Consider the following 19,562-nt stretch of genomic DNA (forward strand, 5'->3'; position numbering starts at 1 on the left):
TTGAATGGGCAGGAAAACTGACCTAGCCTATCCCCCTCCACATCCGGGTGCATGTTGGAAGGGCAGTGATTTGGAGAACATTTTGCATGGTTGCTGTCTAATCTGTTTTATAGATTGATAGCTCTGGAGACTGGGAATCTTCCATCTGGCATCTTTCCCCAGCACTAACTACATAAACAAAAAACTGTGATATTAAAAGCACAGCCTGTGCTCCAAGGAGTTTAAAATCTAGGTCCTGCAATTGGATCCATGATTCACTGATGATCTGCATTGACACACATGTCCACCACATGGAACTGATTGCAGGATCGGGGCCTAAGGTCACTCAGCGAGTGGCCTCCTCCCAGGTATTCCCTGGTGGCCTGCAAGTGCCCTACCACCTGACTTTCTGCTCTTGATTTCTTAATAAACTCAAAAGGGCTCTATCAAGTCCAATATCAGCTCTCCTTTAGAGTACGGTTTGAACTTAAAGTTCAAAAATAAACACAAGTCTTCCCTCCAGCCATCAGCTGGGCACAGCTCCAAACTCCCTTGGTGTTTCAGGGTCCTTCTTGCCTTAGCAGGCTATTCCCAGCCCTTCCCAGCTGGAGTAGTTCTCCTGCTCTCAGGGCCTTCCCTCCAGGAGCCTCTCACTCTGATGCTAAAGGGGAGTCACCTGGTCCATACCCAGCTGGCTCTAATTAAAGCCATACCCACCACTCATCCCAGATGTGGCAGACAGGGCTAATTGTACAGCGCTGACATGCTCCAGGCTTCCAGCTCTTAAAGGGGCAAGCCCCTCTGTTATAGTGACTACTAAAATGTCCGAGATGTTGCTCTGTGTATTTTTCTAGCTATCTCGGTTGATCTGTAACATCTGATGAGGTGCAGAATGACAAAGCTAAATCACTGATCTACTTTTCTAAAAATATTCAGGCAAGAATACAGAAAGTGGAGGAAGGAACAAAGTTGGACTGGGCTACAGCTGAAACATTAGCTTTGGGTTCACTACTCAGCCAAGGTAAGAGGCAATTAGACAGCAGATTGTCACTGAAGCAATATGTTATACTATCTAATATGCCATAAGACTTTTTTTAATGTATCTCATGATCAATTCCAAGTGTTGTGACTATATAAAAGCCCAATAAAGTAGCATCTTTATTCTAATAAAAAGGCAACTGTGACCGTCTTGTGCCATTTATACTTGTAGGTTAGATACTAGGGGGTCCAGAGGATAAAGCCCCGATTCACTGAAACATATATTCTTGTGCTTAAAGCTAAGCATGTGAGTAGTCTCATCGAAATAAATGGGACTACTCATAAGTATATGTTTAACTTGAAGTGTAAGACTGAATTTTTCACCTCCTAGGCCTGGATTCAGGTTTGCATTACATTGCATACAGGGCACGTGCATTTTGTGGTTTGCTTCGGGCTTCGTGTACACTTATTAACACATTACAAAATAGCTAAGCAGTTTGTCACTGGTGGAGGTCTCTGCTCAAGAGCATCCAGTTCTAAAGTAGAAGGCAGATATCCAGTACTAATTTTTCTTCCACCACATAAGTAAACTAATAGTAATTTTAATCATTGATAGTAAATTTGATGCTTTACCATCACAGAAGTAATCTCAGTATTTGCTCAAAACAAATTAAGACTCTAATGCAGACACAAACTAAAAACAGTTCAAACACATTGATCTAGGTATTTACATGGGAGTGGTGCAGAGCGCATGCTGAGTTTTAATAGGGTGTGTGTGTGTGTGTCTGTGTTTGATTGAAGGAGGGGAGTAAGGTTTGGCCCAAGAGAACTAGAGATGTGTGTGTGTGTGTGTGTGTGTTTGATTGAAGGAGGGGAGTAAGGTTTGGCCCAAGAGAACTAGAGATGTTTGGTGTAAGAGTAAGGAGTGGAGTGGAAGAAGGTATAAAGATAAGAGTGGTAGAAAGGATACCTAGGGAGCCATTAAGAAACAAGCTTTGGAAAAAGCCTTGGGGGTGGTGGGGGAGAAGGGAGAAATGAGTGCAGGGATGTGTAAGCAAGAGTGGAGTTGCACAGAGCCCTGGTGATTAGAAAAAGAAGCTTGAATTTGATATGCTTGGTAAGGAGAAACCAGAGAGGATTTTGAAGAGGGAAGTGATATTGTTGAATAAGGAGAAGTTGTCACTAGTAGTCTCTACCTTTATGACTTTGATTATTTAAGGTTACTTTGTTTCTTACTTGATAAAGGGTTTAATATCCGACTAAGTGGTCAGGATGTTGGCAGAGGAACATTCAGCCAACGACACGCAATGTTGGTTTGCCAAGAGACAGATGAAACCTATATCCCGCTGAATCATATGTCTCCGGATCAGAAAGGCTTCCTAGAGGTATGGTGTATGCTTTATAGAGCAGGTCACTTCTCCATGACTTCACATTGTTATAATAATTTGCAGGTAACACGTTTTGAGAAGCAAAACTTACTTCTCAAAGGTGGATAACTTGCCATTCTATAAATGGGGAGCCTGAGCCTCTGAAATGAATTGGGTTGCTCAAGGTCACACAATAAGCCAAAGTGAGAGTTGGGAATAGAAAACAATTACTTACCTTATGGTAATTGTGGTTCTTCAAGATGTGTTGTCCCTGTGGATTCCACTTTCAGTGTGCCTGCACTCCCATGCCTATGAGATCACATTATTTTGGCCAGTAGTGTCTGTTGGAGTGGTGCTTGTGCCCGAGATGTCTTCGTGCACCCCCACCCTGCAAAACGAGATCATAATTAAGGCTATGTTTATGTCATGGAAGTCACGGAATCCATGACTTCCAGAGACCTCTGTGACATTCTCCGCTTCAGCCCCTGGGGCTGCAGGACTCAGGAGCTGGCAGCCAGCGGGGAGCTAGCAGGGTTTGGGCAACAGTGGCAACGGGCGACTTTGCGTGGTGGGTGGGGGATGCCTCAGGTGAGCGGCTGGGGGTTTCCCGTTTTCTCTTTGGGAAATATGGTCACCTTGCAGCTTCTAGCTGCCACGGGCAGAGGGGGAACCCCACAGCTCCCAGCCACCACCGTGGCACGGGAAACCATGGAGCCACAACAAGCAGAAGTCACAGACAGGTCATGGCTTCTATGAATTTTTGTTTATTGCTCATGACCTGTCCATGACTTTTACTAAAAATAACCATGACAAAATCTTAGCCTTAGTCACAATAAAAGGCGTGGCCCCACCCATCCCTCAGTTCCTTTGCTGGAGCAGAATGTCAGAGAAGTACGACTCTGTAGTAGCTAGGAAGGAGGGTGGTATGTAGAATCCATGTGGACAACACATCTCCAAGAAACTTATCTTGCATTAACTTGCAATTGTTCATTCTTCAAGTGATTGTCCACATGGACTCTACTCTTGGTGACTAACAGTTATATGTTTGGTCGGAGTGGGGTAGTAGGAGTCCCAGTTAAGCAAGGATAGTAGGACAGCCCTACCAAAAGAGAGATCTAATCTGAAAGCCTCTACCAAAGAGTAGTGTCCAGTGCATGTGTCAACTGGGCGCCACGTAACTGCCTTGCAGATTTCCAGAATAGGGACACTCTTCAAACAGGCAGCGGAGGCTGCCTAAGCTGTAGTGGAATAAGTTCCAATATGCTAAATGGATCTAGCCTGGTTAATTCATAACCTGTCCTCATGCAGTTAGATTATCCCTAAGGGGATATTGCCTGTCCATTAATGCTTTATGCAAAGGCTACAAACAGTCTAGGTGTGTTCCTGGACAGTTTTGTCTTAATACATCAACTGGTAGCTTTATCCTGAGGAAATACTGGGTAAGGGGGCCCATCCTGAAGGCCTGAATCTCTCCTATCCTTTGAGCTAATGTAATGGCTATTAAAGGCAGTCTTCATAGATTGTGGTAAATGGAACAGGTGGCTAAGGACTCAGATGGGGAATCCATCAACTCTGCTAATACTATATTGAGGTCCCAAGAGGGAGAGAGCTCCCAAACTGAGGAAAAAACCTGAAGAACAGTATGGCCCTGAATAGGAGGGCAGTGTGCAAATGTAGCTGCTAGGTGGTGCTGATACAGTCTAGATTGTTTCAGGGTAGTAAATAGCCCAGTATTGCTGAAATGAGCGTAGTCCAGTAAGACAGCTAGTGCTGAGATGCCTAGATAGACAATCTCTTCCACTTAAAAAGTAAAGTCGGCTTGAGGCTTTCCCGCTTTAGAGCAGAATTTTCTGAACTTTATCTAAGCAGCTTCTTTCAATGGATGTCATGTAGCCAGCATCGAGGCTGTCAGGTGTAACAGTGCTGGGTCCAGGTGCAGGATCTAACTGTTGTTCTGAATGACTGCTAGGTTGAGCAGGTAAGGTGAGCGGGGGCTGAACTGAGAGATTGTCAGATCCAAATAACGGAACTGTCCAGCACATGCTGGAGCTATCATGATTCAGAGTTTGAGACCAGAAGGGACTTTTAGATTATCTAGTATCACCTATATAGCACAGGCCATTAACATTTCACTCCGTTACCCCTGTACTAAGCTCAATAACTAGTGTTTGAGTAAAGCACATCCTCCAGAAAGGCATCCAGCCTTATAGGAAGACCTCAAGAGAGGGAGGATCCACCACTTACCTTGATAGTTTGTTCCAATGGTTTATCACTCTCACTGTTTAAAAAGAAAAAAAAATTGTACCTAATTTGAATTTGTCTGGCTTCAGCTTCCATCTGTTGGTTCTTGTTTTGTCTTTCTCTGCTAGATTAAAGAGGCCATTAGTATTTTCTCCATATGAAGGTACTTACATACTGTAATCAATTCACCTCTCAATCTTCTTTTTGATAAACTAAACAGACTTATAGAGCTCAGTCACTAAAATAATTAGCCCTGTGTCTTGTCCTGGTTTCCTCAGAACCCTTGGTATTGTGGGAATTGGCACAAAGGCATACATCAGTCCCAGAGTACTAGGGACGTGAGAGGTATCTGTCGAAGCCTGGACTAAAACCCCCTCTGGAACAGAATGTTTGACACCTATTGTTCTGGTCTGTGGCAAATAGGTCTATTTCTGGGAATTCCCAGTTGCAAAAGGCATTCTGCAGGACTGAGTCTGTCTCAGAACGGTCTTCTGGGTTGTTCTCCTAATGTGTTTTGAAGGCTGAAAAGGTGCAGAGGCACTGGTGAGATTTGATTTGGAATGCACCAAGTCCAGAGCCAAGTAGTCTCTGCTTTGTCAGGCCATCATGCTCTCCTATCTATTGGCATAATGCGTGATTGTGGTGTCATCTGTCAACACTTAGCTTATGGATCTATGGAGAAGAGGCAGGGACACTTTGCATGGCAGGCAGATGGCTCTGAGCTCTAGGATGCTTATGTGGAGATGAGCTTCCTGAAGGGACCATGGGCCCTGAGTTCAGAGATGATCTAGAGGAATTCCCCATCCCTCAGTGGGAGAGCTGTCACCAGAGTCTTGGTAGGCAGAGGTGCAGAGAATCTTTGCATACCTAAAATGCTTTTTTTCATCAGATTAACAAAAAGACTTGAGACTGCAACCATCATTTCCATGTGATATCTACTGGGTAGAGACACTAATTTCAGCCACCCTTGCATGGAGGATAGGGGAATTCTGGCAAACTGTGTCACATAGGCATGAGACAATGTGTCACAGAAGTCTGAGGCAAGCTCTTACGGATGTGTTTTGGTGAGGTTTACTATTGTCAAGAACCTTTCTGTAGAAGGTAAACTCTCGCTGACCTGGAATCCAGCACTGCTCCTATGCACTGTGTGCTTTGAGTCTGAATTAGTGGGGACTTCTTTCTGTTGACTGTCAGGCCCCATGAAATAAAGAGCTTTAAAGTTACTTGGATCGAAGTGGTCATCTGTGGGGTTTATCTTCCTCAAACCAGCCAGTCTTTGAGGTGTGTGTGGACCTGGCTTCCCTGCTTCCTTAGGTGAGCTGCCACAACTGCCAAGCCCTTCGTAAATACCTTTGATGCTGTGGCGAGACCAGAGGTCACTATCCTGTACTAGTAATAAAATGATTCTGCTAGAAATCTGAGGTAAGTGGAAAGATGGCTCTTGACCTGCAAGACCACTGAATCGGTCTTGAGGATCTAACAAGGGAATTATGGAGGCTATGGCATCTGAGGATACTGGATACTAATGGAGAGGGAATGACCAGATGACTATGGTTGAGCTCTGACCTTCCTCTCTCTCTCTGCGAGGAGGCTTGTACTCTGCTCTCAAGTAGCAGCTTCAGGTGGGCTTCTCTAGTTTTCTGAGTTCTCTTAGAGACGGGGCAACATATGGAGCCGCGCTCGGGGCTGTATCCCTCTCCTAGGCAAAGCAGGCACCAGAAGTGTGTGTCGTCATGGGCATTGAAGTTTTGCATGAGAGACATGTCTTGAATCCCAGAGATTTAGCTTTTTGCCATGTTACTAGCACCCCTGAATGGGAGGATGGGTGTAGTCTAGCTTAACTGAAACTTACTCAAGAAAAATTATGGACACATATATACAATATAATGTCATTTGTTTTTTAACAACCGGCACTAACAAACAACTGAGTAGTAGGACACTAACTATACTAGCACAATGTGCAGTGAAGAAGGCAGATGCTGTGAAGGTTCAGTCTCGCTGCCATGGGCAGTAAGAAGGACCTGAGGAATGGTTGGGGCCCATTCTGCCTTTTATGTCCTTGGGTGGTAGTGGGAGTAAGGAGGACATGTAGAATGCAGATGCTGCTCCAACAGACACCACTAGCCAAAAGAATCCAGTTTTATGCATACGGGGCATGTGCACATCAGGAGTTGAATCCATGTGGACAATCACTTGAAGAGCCCAGGTTTGCAGAATTCCAGTTCACTTCTCTAATAACTGGGATGGGTGAGTTGTTGGTGGGATTTTTTTGGGGTGTGTGTGTGGCTTTTTTTTTTTTTTTTTTTTTTTTTTTTTTTAAGCAACTTGTTGCCATAGAATTGACACTGCAGATAAAAAGAATTGTGGCCTGACTTACAGGGAGCAGGTCGATAATTGTGTCAATTCAGCAACTCGTTCAACTCAAGCTCTTAGTTGGTTATTTTATTTTGGATAGTTGAGAAAGGGGTTCTGTTTTTTTCTGGGAGGAGATCAGCTGTGGAGGTGAATGAGACTATGAAGTAGCCTTATAGCTCCCCCCGCAATTTCTCCCTCTCTCCCCCCCCCCCCCCAAAAAAAATGATTTGTGAATGCCTCTTACCTAGGAATGTTTGGGAGGCACATTCCTATCATTAGGCATGCTTTGATTCTGAAAAACAGAATCAAATTCAAACATCTTGTTTCACCCACCTACCTTTTCCAAACTCTCTTTGTTAGGTGAGCAATAGCCCCCTGTCTGAAGAAGCTGTGCTTGGTTTTGAGTATGGAATGAGTATTGAAAGCCCCAAGTTACTGCCAATTTGGGAGGCCCAGTTTGGTGATTTCTTTAATGGAGCCCAGATAATATTTGACACTTTCATCTCTGGAGGTGAGTGGAACAAATTTATTAAAATAAAGATATTTCTTACATGTGTTACAGAAATTCCTTTTTAACTAAAAGACCCCATGCTCACGGCAAGCAATTGTGTATCTTTGTATCATGTATAAGACATCTATTTGGATAATCTGGCTATGGTACTTATATGGCCCCAATTACTGTTATATCTGAGCACCTCACAGTCTTTAATGTATTTTACCCTCACAACACCCCTGTGAAGTAGGGCAGTACTATTCTTCCCATTTTACAGATGGGCAACTGAGGCACAGAGGGACTAAATGACTTCACCAAGGTCAACTGGGAAGTCTATGGAGGAGCATGGACTTGAACCCAGGTCCCCAGAGACTCATGCTAAATCCCTAACCATTGCATCATCCTTCCAATGCTACCAGGTTGTTGGGTTTTTTCTTTTTATGACTTGGACTTTTTCACAGCATGGTCTAGTCCTGCTTCCTGAGTCTGTGATGATGGGATCCAGTCACTGAGTCCCATGTGCCGCTAAGCACTGTTCCTAGCTCTGGGTCACTTAGTCTGTGCCTGGGGGTGCCCCTGAGACATTCTGCTGTGGACACCCAGAACTGTAAGCCACTGTGTTACCCTACTGCCTCAGCAAGTGAGAGCTCCACCGCTGCTGCTAAGCTGTGTGTCTGCTCCCTGACACTCCAGCCTATCTGCCTTGCCAGCAAACTCCTTGAGACTCTGCCAGACTAAACCCTGCCTTGAAGTTAATATAGTGAACTTCAATTCCCAAGTTCCCCAGAGACATCTTCCTGCAGGTTCCAGTCCCTCTCACTGGACACTCACAGCAAACTTAATTTCTGTCTCAGAGACAGAGTACATACCAGCCTATTTGTTTAGCTGAAGACTCACACTTTATTTCAATATAACAGCACTCAGATGGTTTATGGTAAAATTAAAAATAAGTTTATTAACAAAGAACAGAGGTTTAAGTGATACTAAGCAAGAGAAAAAGACAGGTATGGTTACAAGCAAAACAAAACATACTTTCTAGGGGATAAAATTTAATTTTAGTAAGTTACAATCTTTGCCTAAGCAGTTTTCTCACTTTCATAAAGTTACTGACATCTCTAACCTTCGTGGTCTGGGGATCCAACTTTCACAGGCTCAGAAGGTGCTGTTTCCCATGTCCCCTAGGTGATGGATCACTAAAGTGTGTGGGGTTTTTTGTTTTGTTTCTCCCCCTCCCCCCCCCCTTCCTTATATTACCCAAAATCCATTGTCTGGGCTCAAGAGCCCAGAAGGCTTCCGGGGGTGCAGATTCTGTTCCCTGGCATGATCGCGAAACTGTTGGCTATGCTGCTTGTTAGCTTGATGACTTTGTTAGCCCTTCTATATAAATGTAGTTTCATTGTCCTGTGCCTGTAGCCAAGCCGGTCAGACAGGTAGGTACACATTCCTTTGTCTAGGGCAGGCTGGGTTATGCACTGCCTCCCAAACACATTTTAAAAACATATTTCCAGCACACATCTCTTTGTACACAACCCTTACATGCTTTACACAATGATTTTCAGGACCACCATGGCACCAGTTTACATATATATCATACATGACACCTTTTAGATACATATTATGACAAGTGTGTTGGGGGCAAAGAGTGTATCAGGCTTGCTATGGTGGGGCCTCTGACAGTTGGCACTGAAGGGATAAAACGGTTATACAGACCCCATGTCTGACATCCTTCTTGAGCTGTAGGACGCCACAGTCCTGCTACCTAGACTTTGGAACTAGTGCTTTGGCCTTCCCGAGCCCCCAAGCTGCTTGGACCGAGTGCCCCCCAAAGACCACCTGGCTGTGGGAGCTCTGGTTGCTAGTTACCGCTTTCCGGGACAATGTGGCAGTAAAGCAAGGAAATACAGGCTTAGCAAAGGGTTCCTTGCAAGCACACACTTTTGAAAAGCACAAGAATTATAGATCTATGGGGAAAACCAACTCCTGAACACAATCCTCCTTAGTCTGATTTTTGCCTCCTGTTGTGAGTGTCTGGGTCGGATACAAGTCCTTAGGGGAGGCAAAGTCCATCCTGCCTCCTCCTTCTGGGTCTTTTGTTTCTGGTGAGGGAAGGGCTTTGTTGGCTTAGAAAGCAAGCTGCCTTTTTAACCATCCCTGCCACCTCTGGGTCAGGTGGTCAAGCAGAGAAACTGCAATTCCCTCAGCTGTGTACTGGGGGGTATCCACCCCACCCTCCCTTCTCTGACCTGACAGGTTTCTGTGAAGAAAGAGCCCATTCAAGGTTAAAGGCTCTGCTGGCAGAAACCCCATTGTTGAAGTAGGGGAGAGTCCTTCATTGTTGATGGCCTGTGAATGCTCTGGCACAGCTTTCCAAACCTAAACCCTCCACTATGTGTCAAATTTCTGTTACAAATGGCAACGCAATGACTGTTACCATTACAAATGGAATTTACAACCAGACAGATATGTATAGATAGTTCATGGTGTGTGTATAATTAATATATAAAAAATGTGTGTCCAGTTTATCTATATCTATCACAGACTTCAGTTTCTGTTTGAAAGAAGGAATTGTCTGAGTTGTAAATTGTTGTTCCAGCACCACACTAGACTTAATCTGAGATGGCACTTTATTGACATAGTTCCCAGGAAACTGGCAAACTGAGAACAGGAATCAGAGTGGTAGCCGTGTGTGTCTGTATCAGCAAAAAGAACGAGGAGTACTTGTGGCACCGGAGACTAACAAATTTATTTGGGCATAAGCTTTCGTGGGCTAAAACCCACTTCATCGGATGCATGCAGTGGAAAATACAGTAGGAAGATATATATATATATATATATATACACACACACACACACACAGAGAACATGACAAAATGAGTGCCATACTAACTATAACGAGACTAATCAATTACAAAAGTTTTTTTTTCTTCTGCTGATAATAGCCCACCTTAATTGGTCTCATTATAGTTGGTATGGCAACACCCATTTTTTCATGTTCTCTGTGTATATATATCTTCCTACTGTATTTTCCACTGCATGCATCTGAAGCGGGTTTTAGCCCACGAAAGCTTATGCCCAAATAAATGTTAGTCTCTTAGGTGCCACAAGTACTCCTGTTCTTTTTGAGAATAGGAAATGTATTAGCAGTATTAGCATACACTCTGCTTCAGATGGACACATTTCAACAGTGGCAACTGATTAAGAAATGACTTACCAGAGGTTAAATAGGTATAAAATTCTCAGTGCTGGTATTTTGATATAGAAGTCTGTCTCCAAATAAATATTTAAAAAGACGGCATGCAGTGAATCACTTTTATTCAGTATGTTTTGTTGAACTTTAAATGTTCTTGGATTTTTTTTAAGAGGCTTTTAATTGAACACCTGCCTAATCAGGATGACACTGTCCAATTCAGAGGACTCTACTGTAACTTTTTGGTGCCATTTTTTAAAACAAAATTTAGGATTTATAATTGAAACAGAGGGAATTAGCATCAGTACTGCAGACTTAGAATCCTCCTCAGAAGCCAGCATCTCTGATTTACACAAAGGCTTCAGTGTCCTCAGAGACTTTCAGATAATCAAAGTTGTACTGTGTCGGAATTTCAAACTGACCACTAAACTCCCACAGGAAGTTGAATAGTTTTGTTTAATTAAAGACAACCTCTTGCTAGATATTTTGTGTGTGTAAACCTTTGAGAGAGGATTTGCATAGACTTACCAACTGACTCTCAGTATAATGTTGACTTATACTCTGTGTAACTCTTTTCTCTCTTCCCCCCCGGATCCTGCTTTTTTAGGTGAAGCTAAGTGGCTCCTTCAGAGCGGGATAGTCATTCTTCTTCCCCACGGCTATGATGGTGCAGGTCCTGAACACTCTTCCTGCCGAATGGAACGTTTCTTACAGGTGGCTGGACACACCTGCCTGTGTCATACCCTCTATCAATGCATGTCAATGTCAGATGCTTCAGGAAGGCTGTTCTATTAAAAGTTCTACATGCCTGTAGCACTTGCCAGTCAAATTAAGCAGTGTAGATTGATTTAAATCAGCAAGCAGGAAGCCTTGATATAAATCATTGATTTTAATCTTGTTTTACATTTGCCCTTTTTATTTTCCAAAGAGAGCTTGATTCTCATTGATTGGTAACCATTAAAACATGTTGATTTGCAACTAAATACAGCCTTTGCGCAAAATTTGCTCCTCCTTTTTTGATGCACTATATTTATACACATTTATTTAACTAATTGTATAGATTAACCTATATTTATTCAGATTCTTAATTTTTTACATTTTTATTATATTAGAAAATATTTTATTGTAACAGAAAATGCTTTTCTTATTTATTAGATGATTATATTTTACTTTTTTGCAGTGTTGTTGTTGTGTTGGTCCCAGTATATTAGAGATGTGTGTGGTAATATCTTTTATTGGACCAGCTTTTGTTGGTGAAACAGACAAATTTTCAAGCTTACACTGAGCTCTTTTTCTAAGCTTGTGTCTCTCACCAACAGAAATTGATCTAATAAAAGAAATTACCTCACCCATCTTGTCCCTAATTTTTTTACTTGTGACTTGTGTCAAGCTGCATTTGGATGAAAATTGGAATTGAGTTAAATGTATAAAAACAGCATGTAAAATTATTTTTCATTAAAGAAAACTATCCTTATGTATCAGTACATTTTAGGAAAAATTAGTTTTTATTGAAACGCGAATTCAGAACACTTTTTGAATTAGGTTTTATTTTTTAAAAGGAATTATTTGTACTGAACTGATTGTTTCTGGTGGTCATGTCCTTCCAGATTTTAGAACTATAGATCTTATCCTCTTGAACCTAGTTTTTATTCATAAATTGGTAGATGAAAACAAAGTTTCCTGTTCTTTTCAACTCCCAATTGATTTTTCAACTTTGGATGAACTAGTCAAATGAAATAAAGAACACATTATCTTTGCACCAGAAGAAAAGGCTAATGTTGTCAAAAGCTAGTTTAGCACTTCAGGTGCAATAGGCAGAGTCTTTAAAACTTTGGCAGTAAACATGCACTGCTGGAATATTTTTTGATTCCATTTTAAATTATTTTAATAGATTATAGTAAGTTTTTAAGCCTTTAATGTAGGTTGTCATCAGTTCAATTTTAAATTGGTTTATTTTTTAAAAGAAAAAATGTATTCTTTTTTTAAGATCATGGATTTTCATCCACCTTGAATTAAAGGCTTGGCGTTGATGTTAGGTCTCTGCAAGATCATATAACCAAGGTGGTTGCTATGAAAAAGAAATGGCATGGATTGGGAGAAAGGGTGATCATGTGCTTAAGGTGCAAATCTGGAGACTGCAGTTCTATTCTAGGCTGTGAAACAAACTTTTCATGTGTGATTTTTAGATGAGCCATTTAACCAATCAGGAAACTGACCTTCAATGGGAACAATATTTACCTGCCATGTAGATGCGTTTTAAGGCTGAATTCACTAATATTTGCAAAGGGACGTTGGGATCCTCTATTGGAAAGCACTTCAGAATTGCATATTATCATTTTGCCATTGCTGCTATCTTAAAAAAAAGTTGCATTATAAATATTTTATTTTTAAAGGCTATAACACATTTGTGTAACTCCTTAAGTGCTTTACAAACTCACTAGGTGATTGCAGTGTGTGTGGGGATCTGGGATCAAATACAGAAGTTGTTTAAGAGCCCGTTTACACTTTTTTAAAAGCAATAGAATCCAGGGTCCTGGTTACACCACAGTTAAAGCTTTTGTAGTTTAGTTGAGATGTTAGCAATGTTCTATAAAAGAATTAGAGCGACTTCTTCATTTGTTTATCGCCTTTTCCTGTAAGTTGAGACCTTCAGCACATATTGGAGTGTATATCTGTTCCCTGTACAAACACCAGTGATTGTACCTCAGTCATTTGTACTGTATCCAGCATGTTTGGTTGACAGCTTGCTTCTTGGTGAGGGATTATTTTGTTCTTTCATAGATGTGTGACAGTGCAGAAGAGGGAGTTGATGGTGACAACGTGAACATGTCAGTTGTGCATCCAACCACTCCAGCACAGTATTTCCATTTGCTCCGTAGGCAAATGATCCGAAACTTCCGGAAACCTTTAATTGTTGCGTCTCCCAAAATGCTACTCAGATTTCCAGTAAGTAGAAACACTGTCTGCTAGGGTTACTTTTAGCTTAGTTTTACTCTCTAATACCTACTAAAACACACTGTTACACCAGTTTAAACTGGTTCAAACTTTGTGCATTGGCCTTCTTAAATCTATTTAAACATGGCTTATATTGGTTTAGTTTGCACCTGTAAACTTTGCCAGTGCAAGCTAAGCCAATATAACAGTTTTACACTGATATAAGTGTGTCCACACAGGTTTTTTTTACCACGTTGACACTACAGTGGTTTTCAAAAGGATTTTAGTTAAAATGGTATCTAATTTGACGTTTTCCACTTGTTTGCTTTTTCCATTTCACTCATCTTAGATATTGAGACTACATTGGTGAGTTTCACTTCCCAGTTCTCATGCATTAGCAAAATGTCCTGTTATGTTTTGGCATTCATAGTGTTGGCGAAGAATGGGGGGTGGGGGGGTTTAGTGTGGTGTGTGGTGTTTTTTTTTTTTTTTTTTTTAATTCTTCCACTCTTTGCCCTTTCAAGAGGGTGGGAGAAAATCCTGGAAATTAAAAAAGAAAAGGGGGTGGGGTGGGAAATACTGGATAACTCTTCATAATAGTTTCAGTAAAATTTTAGTCTAAATCTGTGGGCTAAAATTTATTTGACAATGTCTCTTTTAATCCCTTGGCATCAGCTGTTAATCAGTTTGATTGTAGCCATTGTTAATAATGAATATTATGCCAAGAAACTCAGAATCCCCATAAACAACTGACAGACAAACTTTTCTGATCAATAACAAGTAGTACAAGACTTGGGGGGGGGGGGGGGGGTTCTTCAGGATCATATTTTAATCCTTATACAGCACATTGATTTTTAGATTTGAAAACCACAAGTTAAATATCCTACTTTCCCCCCTCTTTTTAGGGGGCGGTGTCAAATTTTCAAGAAATGGCCCCAGGGACAACATTCAAGCCTGTAATTGGTGATTTGTCAGTGGATCCTAACAGGTAACTTGATTCTTGTTTCTAATACTCACAGTTCCAAACAGCATGTAGGCATAATTGGCTGTAAAACAAGTTTTTGGTTTTTTTGTTTTGTTTTTTTCTTTCCCCTTGAAAATCCATTTCTGATAATTTTTATGAAGAAAAAATAAACAGGATCAGAGCTAAGGTAGAATTATAGGTCCTTTCATATTCTTGTCACCTCTGTAAAACGTACTCCACTGATTTCATTAGTTAGCCTGGATTTACACCCCTATAAATGAGAGCCGAATTAGGCCTGACGGTTTTGCACTGCACATAAAGGAGACTGATCTAATCTTTAGGAATTGTGATCTCTGCATAGTTGGTGGGCATATCTTACACCACCAGAAACTTCAGTACAACTGACAGGAATGAAACAGCAGGAATGGGTAGGATATAATCATTGAGGCCTGAGCTCAGGTGCATCCAGAAACTTCAGTACAACTGACAGGAATGAAACAGCAGGAATGGGTAGGATATAATCATTGAGGCCTGAGCTCAGGTGCATTCAGAGAGCATGAGTTTGGTGGTTTATCTTGCTTCTGCTTATAGTGTGCTTGACACTGACCGGTGCTGCTCATTCATAAACAAATGAATCCCTCACTCTGCTGCTATTTTTATGAGAAATTTTTTTTTTTGTTATATTGGTCTTTGAACACTTCACATGCTGAAGTGAGGAGTCTGTAGAGATGAGAACCATGGCTGGAGCAGAGAACTATATTTCAAAAGTATGTTTTGTGTCTCTATATTCCTACCTACAGAAGGGAAAAAGAGCCCTGTTTGGATAAGCTTCTATCTATGGTACTTATTTGGCTACTATCCCTGTAGAATCTGAATGACTCAAATTTTTAATGTATTTATCCTCAACACCCTGTAAGTTAGGGAAGTACTACTATCCACATTTAACAGATGGGGAAACAGAGGCACATAAAGACTAAGTGACTTGCCCAAGTCTGGGGCGGAGCAGGGAGTTGATCCAAGACTAGGAACTTAATAACTGGACAATCCTTCCTCTTCTGCCCTCTTTTCTTTCTTTTGATCTGAGAGTCAGCACTTTGGCCTTATCCTGTGTTGTTGGGTTGGGTTTTTAGAAAAGGCTAAAGGTTTAGGATTTAATGTATAACAAGTGGCTGTGTAGGGTCTCTTTTAAAATGCTGTCCTTGAAAACACCTCGATTTTTCTGCCTTTTAGCATCAGCCGAGTGGTGCTGTGTTCTGGCAAGCATTACTATGCTTTGGTGAAACAGAGAGAGGCACTAGGAGAGAAGAAGCACAACACTGCTATTGTCAGACTAGAAGAACTGTGTCCTTTCCCCCTGGAAGCTCTACAGCAAGAGATGAACAAGTATAAACATGCCAAAGGTCAGGCAGATTGTTATACTTTGCATTTAACCTCTTTTAAAGTATTGAAACAAATCCATGGCCATCTAGGAACTCCACTTGTTGCTGCTCCACATTGTTCTTTCCTTTTAGGATTAAAAGGTCTAGACTTGGTTTGGTTTTGTTGTCCGTCCTGCCCCCCAAAAACAACTTCAGATATGCTGCTTTAGAAACACAAGTCCTTATCACTTGCACCATAGGGGAATATACTACTATGGAACCTTTGATGCAGATAAGCAGTTCTGAATCTATCCAGCAGATGGCCGTGGTAAATTTACATCTTGTTAGTAATACAATAGAACTTGGGAGCCCAATTGAGGTTGGGTTCCCATTGTGCTAGGCCCTGTACAAACAGACTAAGAGACAATCCTTGCCCTAAACAGCTTATTGATACAATGGCTTAATTTTACAATACATGCATTTAAACAAATATTGCAGATCAGTTAATTGGTATTTTTCCTATTGATCACCACTGTTGGATCCCTTGGCCTTGAGGGAGATCCTACAAAGCACATGGAAGTGAGGAAGTGTTCCCTGTAATGGAAGGTAGAGGAACAAAAAGAAATGGGAAGAATAATTTGTTCTTAAAATATGAATTTTCATCCACATTTATTTTCACCCCTGGCGACAGCATTGTGTGGTAACACAGTCAGTCCAGTCTAGTAATCCTCAGACTGAAAGGTGGTGCCTTTGCTGTCATAGCAGGACCATTGTAGATGGATTGGGAATATACAGCTAAGAGAACTAGCTTAGAGACTCATTAATAATACCTGTTTCTGGATTCAGTGGGAAGATCAATTGGTGTATATGGAATATACAAACACATGGCCTCTTATCTTTCCTACAGATTTTATTTGGAGTCAGGAGGAGCCACAGAACATGGGTCCCTGGGCCTTTGTGTCACCAAGGTTTGAGAAGCAGTTGGCATGTAAGGTAAGGTTTACAGTAATCTTTTAAATTGATGTTTGAGTCTTTAGATACTATATATATTTTGCTACCAGGAATTAGTAGTGATTTAGTTTAATGTTCATAAACGTAAAAACCCTCATATAAGTGTAATAGTCCAACTTAAGCTATTATATATGTAAGAGTAGTATCTAGTGGTCACAGCCAGAATTGGGGCCCTGTTGTGTGAGGTGCTCTACAAACCGTGAGAAACCCTGCCCCAAAGAGTTTACGATATAAATAGACAAGATAAACAGGCCCCAAGTAGTAGGGGCATAGGTCTTCACTTTAGGTGCCTAAATTCAACATTTAGGTACCACTGGCATTCACAAAACTGCTGCGCAGCTGCTACCTAGCCATGTAGACCCCCTAAGTTTCCACCTCTGCAGTCCCTGAGGCCTCTGAATTTTAGCTGCCGGGCCTGTGCACAGGTGCCTAACTCCTGACATCGCCCAGCAGCTCAGTGCCCAAGCGGGATGCACAAACGAGGTGTCCCCCCATCTGTCTTGCCTTCAGGGCCTGATCCAATAAAAAGCATGCCTAAACCCATATAGAATGGCCAGATGAGGTTGTGCCCACCCCTCCATGGGGTTGCCAACCCTCCCGGTTTTGCCAGGAATCTGCTGGAATCAGGCTCTATCTCCAGGAGGCTACTGAAGCCAAACTGAGAGATTTTAGGCAGCTAAAAGTCCAGCGGGGCCAGGGGTGAAAGTAACTACTCCCCCCACGGGCTGTAGGGACATGCTGGCCGCTTCCAGGAGCGGGGCCAGGGCAGGCAGGGAGCCTGCCTTAGTCCCACTGCGCCACTGACTGGGAGCTGCCCAAGGTAAGTGCCACCTGGCTGGAGCCTGCTCCCCTCCCCATCCCACACCTGCCCCAGCCCTGAACCCTCTCCCGCTCCCAAACTTCCTCCCAGAGCCTGCTCCCTGCACTCCCTTCTGCATCCCCCTGCCCCAGACCGGAGCCCTCTCCCACACTCTGAACCTCACGGCCCCAGGCCAGAGCCCACACCCTCGCCCAGCCTGGTGAAAGTGAGTGAGGGTGGGGGGGAGAGCAAGTGATGGAAGGAGGGGATGGAGTGAGCGGGGTGGTTAAGATCTGTTGAGGCACTTTTGCTCTCATTCTTGGAACTGAACTTTTCAGGGTCCTCCATTGTGAAATCTCCTTTGGGTGGACTGTCACCTTTAATATTTTGGTCTTGGGGGCATAGTTTACTCAGGCAGTCATCCCATTGTTGAGTTAGGGTGAAGCAGATACTTTTTGAGCTTTCTGAATCATGTATATGTGGGACTCGAGGATCCAATGTTTGTGTTTCATTTATTTTGAGGCACTCAACTGCCATGGTGATAATGGCATAGAATCATGTTAGTTAAACGAGTAATATCAATCTTAATCAGACATCAGTCTAAATCACTTTCCCCCCCCCCCCCCCTTCTTGAACTTTAATTGCAGCTCCATCTTGTGAGTAGACCTCCCTTACCAGCCCCAGCAGTGGGCATTGGAACACTACACCAGCAGCAACAGGAAGACCTCCTTGCCAAAACTTTTGTCTAAGACCTTTCTACTTGGAAACCAGTTTCTTATAATATTTGTAAACTCCTTACAAGGAAAACTCCTTGGCCTTTTCATCCTAAAAAGGAAGAACAAATGAGGAACTGTTCTGGAAAGAGCAGACAGTTCTTTAAATGTACGGATGCAACAAAACCCATAATGATCTCCGCTTGTGTGTATTATGCAGAGGATAATTCTCACTGTCCTTTTTGTATTTTTTTTCATTGTATAAAAACAGATCTGCAGTGAGATGAATCAGTTAACTGGGAAATCAAATGTTTCATTTATAAAGCATTATCCCACATAGCAGTTCAAATCCATAGTTCTTTGGTATTGTTCATTTGTGGGAACAGTTTTCCCTTGACTTTAAATTTAGATTTTTTTAAACCTCAGTGGATGTTTAAGAATTGAGTAATGCCTTCAACTATGACATTTCTATAACAATAAAGTGTTTTGCATTGGCCTTTGAGAACCAGGTTTGATGGGTCTCAGTCCCTTCCTCTCTGAGTGGGCAGGGGTGGGGGAAAGTACCACCACACTTGGGTTCCCTGATTGACTATTTCAGCAGAGAATTGAATGAGCCATGGACACAACTATCTTCTCACCCCTGAGCAATGCCTCTGTCAGGGTTGAGGCACAATGGCTGGGCAGTGTACAGGAAGATGGCGGTACTGGCTGCCTGTGTTGTGTTTATTCTGAGGATAAACTGAGAGCTCTAGCCTCCAGGACTCTGAAACCAGCACCTTTCTTCAACAAAAAATTCACTCACCCATTTTTAAAGAATTAGCCATTGCTTTCTGAGATGTGATGTATCAAAATGGCTGTTTACCTTGTTCATTTCTGTTGCTCATATCCCAACACTCTTGAATATGAAACATCAGACATCATTTAGTGCATGTATTACTGTAATACAATACTAATTTTTCACCCTATATTTCCATTTCCAAGCCCTTTTCTGTGCTGAATTCTGTAACTATTGCAATCTGAGATAACACATCTCTAACGTGCAGCTGTCTGGTCTTAGTGGACGAGAAATGTTGCTGCAGTTCATTAGTTTAACTCTTGTCTTGGCTTTTTGAGAGAGATTTGAATGGCAGAAATACATGCTGTGTAATATAAGTTTAAATAGGATTATTTGATATCTAGCATT

General features: G+C 42.1%; 1 protein-coding gene across 1 annotated transcript in view; it reads left to right on the top strand.

Moving 5' to 3' along the window:
* DHTKD1 (dehydrogenase E1 and transketolase domain containing 1) overlaps positions 1–19,016 on the top strand; it is a 40,121-nt gene extending 21,105 nt beyond the window's left edge. Inside the window, exons 9-17 of the mRNA XM_065397519.1 lie at positions 916–1,000; positions 2,203–2,342; positions 7,281–7,431; positions 11,208–11,314; positions 13,382–13,546; positions 14,440–14,522; positions 15,729–15,898; positions 16,764–16,849; positions 18,314–19,016. Coding sequence (XP_065253591.1) covers positions 916–1,000; positions 2,203–2,342; positions 7,281–7,431; positions 11,208–11,314; positions 13,382–13,546; positions 14,440–14,522; positions 15,729–15,898; positions 16,764–16,849; positions 18,314–18,415 — 1,089 coding nt within the window. The 3' untranslated portion in view covers positions 18,416–19,016. The remainder of the gene's footprint in view (positions 1–915; positions 1,001–2,202; positions 2,343–7,280; positions 7,432–11,207; positions 11,315–13,381; positions 13,547–14,439; positions 14,523–15,728; positions 15,899–16,763; positions 16,850–18,313) is intronic.
* The last annotated feature ends 546 nt before the right edge of the window (positions 19,017–19,562 follow it).

Source organism: Emys orbicularis, chromosome 1 (assembly GCF_028017835.1).
Source record: "Emys orbicularis isolate rEmyOrb1 chromosome 1, rEmyOrb1.hap1, whole genome shotgun sequence".
Lineage (NCBI taxonomy): Eukaryota > Metazoa > Chordata > Testudines > Emydidae > Emys > Emys orbicularis.